General features: G+C 42.0%; 1 protein-coding gene across 1 annotated transcript in view; it reads left to right on the top strand.

Moving 5' to 3' along the window:
- Positions 1–1,084: 1,084 nt before the first annotated feature.
- XRCC5 (X-ray repair cross complementing 5) overlaps positions 1,085–11,849 on the top strand; it is a 94,105-nt gene continuing 83,340 nt past the window's right edge. The window contains exons 1-5 of the mRNA XM_028510691.2: positions 1,085–1,210; positions 4,774–4,887; positions 7,426–7,609; positions 8,541–8,589; positions 9,742–9,864. Coding sequence (XP_028366492.1) covers positions 1,190–1,210; positions 4,774–4,887; positions 7,426–7,609; positions 8,541–8,589; positions 9,742–9,864 — 491 coding nt within the window. The 5' untranslated portion in view covers positions 1,085–1,189. The remainder of the gene's footprint in view (positions 1,211–4,773; positions 4,888–7,425; positions 7,610–8,540; positions 8,590–9,741; positions 9,865–11,849) is intronic.

Below are 11,849 nucleotides of genomic sequence, written 5' to 3'. Positions count from 1 at the left end.
GGAGGGTGTGTGGGTACGAGAGAGGGATGAAAAAGAAAGAGGAGGAAAAAGGCAATAAGAAGAGGCTACATGGAAGATAAAATTATGGACAAAAACGATGTAAATTTCTTCACCATGGTGCACCTTCAGCAGTCCTATACTGTGTCATATAAAAAGTTTTTAAAATAATATTTGAGTTTTCCAAGAACTTCTTGAGTTTGAATCAAAAGCTTCAAGAAGTTCCTGGGCTCCAAGAGCCTGGTCTGAAAATGCCTGACTCTCTTGCCTTCAGTGCATTTATAACCAGTTCTCTCAGGAACATCTTTCCAGCTTTAGTGTCTGCTTTTCCAGGTCCAGTCAGTCTTCAAGGGGGAGAGAATCTGGTTGGATTTGATTTTCCAGTCTGGGCAGAGGTCTGCAGATACTTTGTTGGTTGCTGGACCCTTTGTCCATCCCTTAGCATGTGGGTCATTTGGTGTAGAAAAGTAGCTGTTTCTGTGCAAGGTTCAGCCTGAACAAGTCTCCCTCAAAGAGGACAGGGGCTGCAGGCTGGACGGTTCCCCTTTAAAGGGGCACTGTAATTGACAGCCGCTAATTCTAGAACATACATCTCCCCTTCTTCTCCCTTCCAAGCTACCGACACTCTTAACTACTGGGATCCTTAGCAGCAGGTGCTGTTTCATGCCTCAAGGCCTCTACACATCCCATTTCTTCTCCAAAGAATCTCCTTCTCACTTTTAATTGCAAGCAAAATGACTATTCCTTTAGGAATTGGTTTCAAAGTCATCGCACTGTGAAGTCTTTCATTATACCCCCCTTCTAGAAAAAAACCCAAGCTTTTATAAAGGTGACTTTCTGAATTCATACGCTTACTTAAGGAAATCTAACGCGAGGGCTCTGACACAAAAACGCTGTAGGTGTGATTCTCAGTGACAGAAGAGGGAAGTGAACGCTTCGGAAAAGTGATTTGTATATATGTAGTGGCAGAGACTTGGGCAACTCAAAAATCACAAGCGTTTCCGCTCCAGGGAGGCGCGCGGGAAATCTGCGCATGCTCAGAGCGTCCGCGCGCGGTTTCCCCGCCCCTCGCAGGCTCCGCGGGAAGCGGCTCTTCCAGGGACTCGGAGGGTACGTCTCCGCTGGAACCGAGTTGCAGCGTCGCAGTTTCCCACCCGGAAGAGGCACCGGCGGCGCCTGTTGGAGCGGCAACATGGCGCGGTCCGGGCAAAAGGTAGGAGGGGGCGTGGGCTTCTGCCTAGCGGGTGCCGAGGATGGAGGGTGGAGGGTGTGACTTAGGAGCAGGGATCCTACGATGACTGCAGTTCCTGGGAAAGAAGGGAGATCTTGGTGGGTCACAGGCTAGATAAGGAGGGCCTGGAGCGAGGGATGCTCTGTGAGTAAGCTGGGGATTTGAATTTGATCCTCGCCTATCCCCTACCCTGTCTCTGCATTGTCACCCTCTCACTTCCTCTCCATCTCCTCCTTATTCCACCTCCCTACGCAGTCGGTCACCCTGCAACCCCTTCTCCATTACTTCTGAGCCTGGGTTTTTCTAAATCTATATGGGAATGGAAGTTAGCTACGGTAAGCATCTACCCCACAGGCTTGTAAAACTTTAGAGAGGGTCTGGAAGCAAAATAACTTGAATGTGAAGTGTCACAATATTACCTCTTATAATATTTCACATTGATCGAAAGCTTACTCTGTGTTGGGCACAGATCTAAATGCTTTATGTCTCTCTCATTTAATCTTAACAGGCCCATGAAGTGAAAACCATTATCCCCAGTTTACAGGTGGGAAAACCGAGGCATGAAAAATGTGAAGTGATTAGCCCAGGTCATCCAGTCCATAAGTAATGAAATTCAGATCTGAACCCAGGAGGTCAGTTTCAGAACCCTGGAGAATTTCTGCGTTGCTAGGAATCTCTGACCTTCAGAGTCCCAAATTAACAACAGATGTTAAAATGATTTTTTGAAATGATTTTTTCAATATAGGTAGAGAGGGATAGTGTCCAGAAAGGTCAATAGAAGGAGGTGTGTTGCAGGGAGTTGCCCACCCACCCAAAGACAGGGAAGGCCCCATGATAGATATCTTATATGCAGATAAACAAGATAGGAGTGTCAGCAACTAATCCTCGGTTGCCTTGATATTCCGTAGGGAAATGTTGATTAAAACAATTATGAACATATGTTGCCATTCACCTCCTTTTGTACCTCCTTTTTCAACTGCTGAAAACTTTTCAGCTTTAGTGGAGCAGCTATTGGTGGCAGGGGGCCCTGCGGCCACTCTCTGACAGCCTGTGTTGCTTTGGTGATAAATGGACGGAGTGCCACGCTGCCCAGTTTGTCTCTCCTGGTTTTCTTAACGGCCGCCAGAAAGGAACTTGAAATATTATATAGACTCTTCTGTTTCCTTATGAGAAGTTCTATATTGTGAAACCCTTTGTTGATATTTTTTGGATACCTGATTCTTAGCAAAAGGCTTCAAATGTTCTCATTTAAAAGTACGTAGTTTTTATGAATGTGTTTGAAATAAATGCAGCAATATATTTTGGAACTCTTACATTTTTTTAAGATTCTTATGCTCAAGGCAATGAAACTGTAGGGTGTGAATTTTATTATTCTCAGAGGAATTTTGTGGCTTATTCCCACCTTTTCTCCAAACATTCTGTTTTCTTCTCCAGAAATCTCTTAATATAAATGCATTAAGTTTAATTCTTTGTAAGCTAGGGAAAAACTTAAATAGTCTTTCTTTTTCATGGGTTCCCTGAGATATAACCAAATTTAGAAATTATGTCCTGCATAACTTCCCTGACAGGACCTCATCCAGCTTTTTCAAACACTTCTAGGGTCAGGGGATCACACTTCAGAAAATTGGTTCTTGTACTGATCACCTCTGATTTTTTTTCTCTTTATATGGAGTCAGATCAGTCTTCCTGTAACTTATTATCTCTCTCAAAGACCGATCCTTATATTACACACCTCTCAGATATTTGGGGAGGAACTAATCTCAATCTTCCCCTAAATCTTCCCCTAAATCATTCCCTAAAACTTCTCATCTGGCTTAAATATCCATTTTTTTTCAAACTGTTCCTCATATCACATGTTCTTCAGATCCTTCTATAACTTCCAACTTTCTCATTTCATGTTCTTTTTTTTAAAGATTTTATTTATTTTTAGAGAGAGGGGAAAGGAAGGAGAAAGAGGGAGAGTGAAACATCAATGTGTGGTTGCCTCTAGTGCACCCCCTACTGGGGACATGGCCTGCCACCCAGGCATGTGCCCTGACTGGGAATCAAACCCTTGAAGCTTTGATTTGCAGGCCTGCACTCAGTCCCCTGAGCCACACCAGCCAGGACCTTCATATTTAGTTTTAATCTTTCTTACAAGAAGTGATGCTCAGAACTGCTCACGGTTTGTTAAATGTGGTCTGATCAGTACAAAGCACAGGTGAGACTATCAGTGTCAAAGAATGTTAACTATGAAAAAGACCTTAGATCTCATCTAGTTCAACAACTGCTTTCTGCCTCCATGAATTAATAGTGAGGTTAAGTGACATCCGCAAGGACTCAGAACTAATTGATAGTAAAGATGGGTCCAGATCTCAGGTCTGCAGATTGCTAGTCCAGTTTCATTTTGTTTTACCATAAGACCTTTCTCTTCCTTACTTGAGTTCAATAAGCCATTGACAACTTAAAATATTTTGGAGGATGGAATGAGATGGGCATGGGGAATATAGGTCTGTGGCCATGTCATACTAGTGACTCACTTTATAATCCACTTTGAAATTATTAGTTGCTATTGGTTCAGGTCTCCTCCAGCTCATATTCAGTTAACTTTTGGATGCCAAATATAGAATTTTACATGTATCGTTTTTATAGAATAGTTTATGTTTTCCCTGTTTTCTCAGTCCCCTATGTACATGATTATTATCTAATGAACAAGTGTCTTTATTTTTGGTGTTCCCTCTGACTGCAGCTCCCCTTGTCCACATAACTGACTCCTGCTCATTCTTTAAGAGTCACCCAAGTTTCATATCACCCCTCTATCTTCTCCACCAGTCTTGCATAGATGCCCTTTGCGAGTGCCCTTGTAGTGGCCACTGCATACCTCTGTCATGGGACATTTTTGCTGGTATTATTGTTTATGTGGTTCCTTCCCCTTCTAGAACAGATTTGGTGTCTTGGTCTTTATTTTAGAGCTCCAGTTTATAAACCAGTTCAAATTGTGGGGTGTCATTTTAGCATACATAGATTATGGCAGTCACCTATTGCCACATATAGATTGTAGTAGTCACCTATTGTTACAAAAATGCTTTATAGCAAACTACACCCCAAATCAGTGGCTTACAACAAAAGCATCTGTTCTCGTGCTCGTGGGTCTGTAGATCACCTGCAGTTGTCAGGTGTATTTTAGGCTCATGGATGGACTTAGAGAAAAAATATCTCTTAAGATGGACTTAGCTCCAGCTTGCAGGTTGTTTGCAGATCTGCTTCCCCTGGGTTTATTCTTGGGCCCAGGCCAAAGGATAAGCACCTTCCTGAAGCATACTCCTACCTGGCGGATACTTCCTAGCTTCTAGAAAATATTAGGACTATTTAAAGTTTCTCCATAGTAAACTTTATATGTCTTACACATGTTCTCTAAATAGAACACTTTCCCTCTGTTTATCATGCATCCTCTAAATATCAGTACAGGTTTTCTGGATGAAATAAACACAGGACACATCTCTTTTCTTTCTTTTTTATGACTGCCGTTAACGATTTTTAAATACTCTTTGGGACTTTGTTTCCAGGCAGCTGTTGTGCTGTGTATGGATGTGGGCTTGACCATGAGTAACTCCTTTCCTGGTGAAGAATCCCCATTTGAACAAGCAAAGAAGGTGATGACCATGTTTGTGCAGCGACAGGTAAGTGTCAGGTTGGCCTTGAGCTTGAAACTCATGTTCTAACTGCTTGTAATGCAGGATGTCCAGCCTCAGTGTTTGGGAATCTGAGGAGTTTTCTTTCACATGCTCCTATGCAAGTCCAGCTCTCATTAGGGAGCTGCATTTTTCTTCTCTTGTTTTTGGCCCATCCACTGGATATTACAGTTTTTACCAGAAACAAGAGGCAGTGTACAGTCCCCAGAGCCAGATGGCCTGCGTTTGGATCCTTGCTCTGCCGTGTCATTTACTGAGCTCATGCTCTTGAACAAGTCCTTCAGCTACTTTGTGCCTATCCTAGTTACCGTTTCCTGGTAGCATACTGCCCCAAAAGTTCCTATCTTAAATAACATCTTTTTAAAAAATATCTCTCAAGGTTCTATGAGATGACTGGGTGGCTCAGTTAGGTGATTCTCTCTTCAGGCCTTTTGGACAGGTGCACTCGGGTGGTCACTGGGCCTGAGTCATCTGAAAGCTCACCTGAGCCAGACGTTCAAGGTGGCTCAGTCCCACAGCTGGTAATTATGCCTTCCCGTGGCCGTGAACTCAGCTGGGGCTGTCCATCAGAACCCTTACATGTGGTCGCTCCGTGTAGCTTGGGAGTCTCACAGTGTGCCTCCTGGTTCTAAAAAGCAATATTCCCAAGAGTTCGTATTCTAGAGACCTGCCTATGTGTCTTTTTATGGCCCAGCTTTAGAAATGTCAGAAAGTCATGTCTACTGCTCTCTGTTAGTCAGGCCAGTCACTAAAGCCAGCTCACATTCAAAGTGGGGAGGGGCTGAACTACACTCTTCCCTTGATTTTGGCTCTTTCTGGTACAACCTCTAAGTCCATGCAGTTCTGCTTCATTTCCTGGGCACTGCTGCTCCTTCTGGACACCTCTGCGGTTTCTTGTGGGTACTGCTCTTTCCACTGGGAACTACGACCTCCCACCTGCCATCCTAGATTTTAACAAGTTCTAATCACCTGGAGTCCCCACTGGGTCAAAGATTAGAATGCCTCTAATCCCATTATTGGTTATAGTATTTGTGTTGGTTGTACTCACAGAGTAGTGCTGCTGTGCCCCAGGGTAGTATAGATTTTTTTAAAAAGAGAAACAGTGCATTTAGGCTCTGTTTCTTTTTTGGCTCTGCCCCTTCCATGGAGTCTGAGCGAATCAGAAGGCTGGGAGGCGAAACCTGGTGCTAGTCTCTCACTGCAGTCAGAGTTTCCTTCCCTCTCCTGAGGGTTTGTTTCTGAGCAAGATTACCCCAGCTGGAGATCCATTCTTGTCCAGCAGGCAGAGAGAATTTTGGCTGGCTTGTCCCACTGGTGTGCTGGACATGTTTGAACCCCAGCCCCTGGGCAATTTCTCCATATACAACTAGGGACTAGAACTGGAGTTGGTAAGGGATGGGGAGTTTCACAGGCCAAATAAAAATAGAGAATGATAGAATCTCATCCTTTCCCCCACGTAGCGTTCTCCCCATTGATGCAAAAGGCTTACCCAGTAGGTGGGAACTGGACTGCCTGTTGTGTCACATACTATTTTTATTTGGTTATGAAATCATTTGTAAAAGAGGCAGATGCAGAGTGTAATATAATGAAAATCTATTTTCCCATTGTTTAGCAATATATAATTCTAAAGCTTTTCCGTATTTGTTTAATTTCTTTTTCTTTTTTCTTAAAAAATAAGATATTACAGATAAATGGGAAGCCCCTTGTGTATCTCTTTTCCTCATAATTTGCATAGTTATCACTATGCGTATTTCATACTTTTGGTTATAAGTATATTCATAAATAATACTTAATATTGTATGAGTCTCAAAAGTGTATGTGATGGTATTACATGGTACATGTAGTTTTGCATCTTATTTTTTCCTCAACCTTATGTTTTTGATATTTATTCCTGTTGATAAACATTGCACAGATTTATTTATTTTTTTACTGGGCTAATATTCCATTTTATAACTGTTCTCCAATGTGTTTTTGCATTCTGCTGTTGACGGGTAGTTTGTTTGCCCCCAGTTTTGCCCTGTGTGTCACAAACAGTTCCGAAGTGAACTTTCGGCTCGTCGTGTGCTCATGTGCACATGTAAGAATTTGTCTACCGCTGTGTGTGCCTGTAAGTGCAATTCCTGGGCTATAGGATATGAACCAGCAAAAGCGTTCTAATCTCTGGAAAATCTAAACCTTGCATAGTTGTTCCAGAAAGACAGACTAAAATCTTTCAAATAATTGGTAGTTTTTTATTGAGAATTAGAGTCTGATTTTGCTAGAATTGTTCAAGAGCAATTACCACCCTACTATTCTCCCACCCTAAACTGTGCTGAAATGAAAGATGAAGCCTATAGTCCAGGAAATAGTCTGCTAGAACCTAGGAGTTGTTGTTGTCCCATGGGCCCTGCAGCCCAATATTCTATCATTGACAGTTGCACCAGGAACCTGCTGTAGGGAGCTATGGTTGTCTCAGTCCCTGAGGGATAGTATCTAACGGCTTCCACGTGGTACTATGTGGTTTTCAGCCTTCTAACATTCTTCTAGGTGTTTGCTGAGAGCAAGGATGAAATTGCATTAGTCCTTTTTGGTACAGATGGCACCGAGAATGCCCTTGCTTGCGAGGATCAGTACCGGAACATCACAGTGCACAGACACCTGATGCTACCAGATTTCAACTTGCTGGAGGACATCGACAGCAACATCCAGCCAGGTTCTCAGCAAGCTGACTGTATCCTTTTTTAGCCAAAGAAGACTCTTAAGATATTTTCTCTAATCTGAGGAATGATGATCTAGTTTGGTGAGGTTCTGTTAAGAATCTCAGCTCTGACTGTGGACATTTTTGGCTCTGAGGACATGGAGATGATGTGTGTTAGGATTTAACGGGAAATTAACCAGGTCGGGCTGAGTGCCTGGATTCCAGGTCCTGCAGGGCAGGATCTTGCCCCTCCTTTGCACTAGTGATACTGAGAGGATGGGAGGCATAGAAAGGGGAAGATACCAGGGGGTACACATCATATGTACTGACGATGTGTAAAGGGTTTGGTGGTGGTGATGGTCAGAAGTGTTTGGACAGAGAGAAGATACTTCTAGAAGAGGATAGCATTAGCATTCTCCACGCTTTCCTGGTTGGAGGATATTTTTGTGCCAAGTCAGACTGATGGCCAACCTGTGAGATTTCCGGTTTCTTCCACAGGTGCCCTGATTTAAAGGGGTTACTCTTATTTTTCTAAATGGTAGTGCCATCTCTGATCACTAGGAGGTTCTGCTGTGCTGGGAGCAGCTTGTAAACACTGCATAATGGATCACGTCATATTTAAAAATGAACAGTTAATCACAAAAAAAAATGGGTTCTAGTCGTTGTAAAATGGCATCGTAATTCTTGGTTAAGTGAATGAAATTCATTAGATTACCTTTTGGTTTATTTTACTTTTCCTGGTTATTATATGTTTCAGGGTATATACTTTGATATATAGCATATATGAATATATGTTAGTGAAATAAACTTTGGAAGATGGGCTGTTGGACAAGTACTTTTAAATCACTACATAGTCAACCCAGTGTCCACAGTTTCCAACACTGTGGACTTTCCTGGAAGAAAGCCTCATGTTTGTGGGATGAAGGGACTGTTTGCTGATGTCTCCTGCCCTTAACTGGCTGAGTCCTGGATGCACTCATTGTGTGCATGGATGTGATTCAGAAAGAAACTGTGTAAGTGTCTCGACTGAAGGGAGTTGGAAATGAGCCTTTCTGCAAAAATTGTATGGGTTGATACTCAGTGCGCCTTGTGATTCATTGTTAAGTGTGGCTAAAGAAACATTTGATAGAATTCAGTGGTTTAGTTCAATCTCTCTTTCATAAAAGTTTTTAAAAAGGAAGGGATGTACTGAGTGGGAATTTCTCTGGGAGGAATAAATGTTTGGCTTTCAGATTCCTTCCTATTTGACTTAAGCTAATTACGAGGAGTTTTTAAAAGGAATTTTAAAAAATACTAAGTCATACTATCTATATGGTATTGAAATTAGGTGATTGGTAACTCTGGCCAGCTTCCTAATCCATTACGTATTAATTACTGTGCCTTTAAAATATGTCTTTGAATATACATGCAAACACATCCCTTGACTGTTAGGAAAAAAGATTTGCACAAAAATCTCAGACCTAAATTTGTATTATAATTTTTCAATGTCTTTATGTTCTTTGCAAAGTTCTGCCACCAGCCCTGGGAGAGGGGTCAGTCCAGGGTGTTAGGCAGCTGAACCCTTGCAAAGCTGAAGTCATACCCTGAGAGTTGCTTGTTCCCTTTCCACCTGTGTGGAGGTGGGAAAGGAATCCTTTTTAATCATAATGACCACACCTTTAACTGAAGTTAGAATTAGGAAGTCAGGGACATAATATTTCCATAGTGCACAGAAATTTTTGTAAGACATTAAAAGTATGAATTATGCCCTGGCTGGTGTGGTTCAGTAGATTGAGTGCTGGCCTGTGAATCAAAGGGTCACCAGTTCGATTCCTAGTCAGGGCACATGCCTGGGTTGTGGGCCAGGTCCCCAGTGGGCGGGGGCACGTAAGAGGCAACCACACACTGATGTTTCTCTTCCTCTCTTTCTCCCTCCCTTCCCCTCGCTCTAGAAATAAATAAATAAAATCTTTTTTAAAAAGTACGAACTATAACCAGATGATTATGTGTTTGGGAGAAAATTAACTGAGTATCAACAATACATAGATTTTACATTGTAAATCACATTTGTTAACTGTATCTAGATTCATTCCTTAGCCTCTTTCTGCTTAGTAAACAAGTGCATGTGAATCTATAGGAATTAATTCAGGAGAATGATTTCCTAATGTGATAACTCTCTCTTTTAGGGGAAAGAAGTTTGAGAAGAGGCATATTGAAGTGTTCACTGACCTCAGCAGCCCATTCAGCAAAGATCAGCTGGATATTATAATTCATAACTTGAGGAAATCCAATATCTCCCTGCAGTTCTTGTAAGGCCATAAGAGTAATGTTTGTAGACAAACCCTGTGCTCTCACAACGTAATGAGTGACCCCTTTAGAGAGTGCTTGCTCCCATGAGTCTTTGCTCTGAGTCGCAGTGTGTTAGATGACTGACCTCAACAAATGTTCACTGACCACTCTCTGTGTTCCAGGAACTCTTTTGAGTTTGGTGGCAAAGGGATGAAAATCACATTGAAACACAGGAATTTAGCTCTTAAACAGCTCTGGACAACTGTATCTTATAGTAGATAACTTTAGGGTAGAGAGGAATGTCAAACTTGGGAATCATTTTAAACACATGTAATGTCTTTTGTTAACTTTCAGATCTACAGGAGACACACATATAAAATGTAATTTGCTTATGTGTGTTTAGAGATGGGAATATATTTTACAGTTTGTTGGGGAGAGAGCCCTCCCCAATAACTTGAATTTCCCCTTCAGGCATTTCCTTTCTTTATCTTCTGTGAGTTCTTTTCACTGTTCTAATCCTTCCTGCTGTGTCTGAAACCTGTTTTTTTTCTTGGTCCTATTTTTGGTGAGAGCAGAGTGGTAGTGTTATAGCACAGCGATTTTCATCTGGTGTACGACGACACGTGCATGTCTTAGAAATTATCGTGGTACAGCAGTTGAAAATTGCTGGTATGGGATGTCGAATCATGAGGCTTCTGGGGACACTCATTTTTCAGACTGAGAGCTGTACTAAGAAGCCTGCAGCTCAGAGCCGTAAGCCTTTGGCTTCGAAATGCCTGCCGCGGGAAATGAAGCTCCTCTCTTGCACGTGTGTACCTCTTAGGACTGCTGAGGGGCATCGCCTTTCTGTAGAAAAATAGTTCAGAATAACTCATCCTACTGATACTTGTTAAAATGGTACTTCACAGGAATTAAGTGCTTTAGAAGTGACACTTGTCTTGTTGAGTTAAGGTTTTCCCCAGCTCGGCTCCTGTTCCCTGTTCATAATCTCAGGGTGCCTTTATATGCCTAACGCATACGGCACTTCTGTCAGTGTCATGGGAAAGGGCTACTTTATTTTGTGTGAGCAATGCTGTGAAGCATGCTGAAGAGGGAAACAAACAGCCTTTTCTGCTACTTGCTCGTTATTTGACCAGGTGTGTTTTTTGAAAGGGAGGATGGGAAGTAATATGTTCTCTTCCTGTGCTACAAACCTCCAGCATGCAAAGTAGAGTTTTGGCTTTATTGTTTGGTGCCTGCTGTGTGCGTTTGGTTTTTCTAGGTGGACTAAAAAAATTAACAGCAGGGCAAAGAAGCAGTGAGTTCTGAGCAGGACTATTCCTCAGACCTAGTTTTTAGATTCTTCTACTGACTATCTAGAAAGTTTATTTCTGGTTTAATGTAGTATGGAAAAACTGTTACTGTAACTTCTTTTTCCTGGCTAACTTCCTAACTTCATTTTCACATCACTCTCCCCTTTTTCCTGGTTCATGTTATAGAAACAGCAATAGCCTGATGCAAACTCTGTGTTTCACACCCTGTGTCCTGGAAGCTGTTTATCTGATGGGTAATATAGGACATGCAAATATGTCATGCTAGTTATACATAAAAAATAAAACCACAAAGCCCTGTTTTAATTATAGCAAATAAAATGGTAGAGAAATCACCTTTAAAACCATACACGAAGGATGGCCAGCATGTGGAGTGAACGGATAAGATTGCTGAATTCAGCCATTTCGGTTTCCAGGGGCAAAGTGAGGGGGTGCGCTACGCAGAGAGAACGTTGCCCTTTGATCAGACGACTGAGTCTTTGCTCCTTCACCTACTAGCTGCGTGGCTTAGGCCGAATTACTTCATCTTTGTAGCTTTAGTTTCTTTATGGAAAGTAAGAGGCAGAAATCTCTATTCACTTTATATAAGGATTAAATTAGGTTGTTTACATGAAAGCATTTGTAAAGTGCCCTGTAGAGTATTATCCTGAAATGTGTTCGGTTGGCTTGTTTTTCAATTTGTGTATTGATTATTG

The sequence above is a fragment of the Phyllostomus discolor genome, chromosome 4 (assembly GCF_004126475.2).
Source record: "Phyllostomus discolor isolate MPI-MPIP mPhyDis1 chromosome 4, mPhyDis1.pri.v3, whole genome shotgun sequence".
NCBI lineage: Eukaryota > Metazoa > Chordata > Mammalia > Chiroptera > Phyllostomidae > Phyllostomus > Phyllostomus discolor.
Note: the sequence above shows the minus strand (reverse complement) of the source record. Positions and strands in the feature narration are given on the sequence as shown.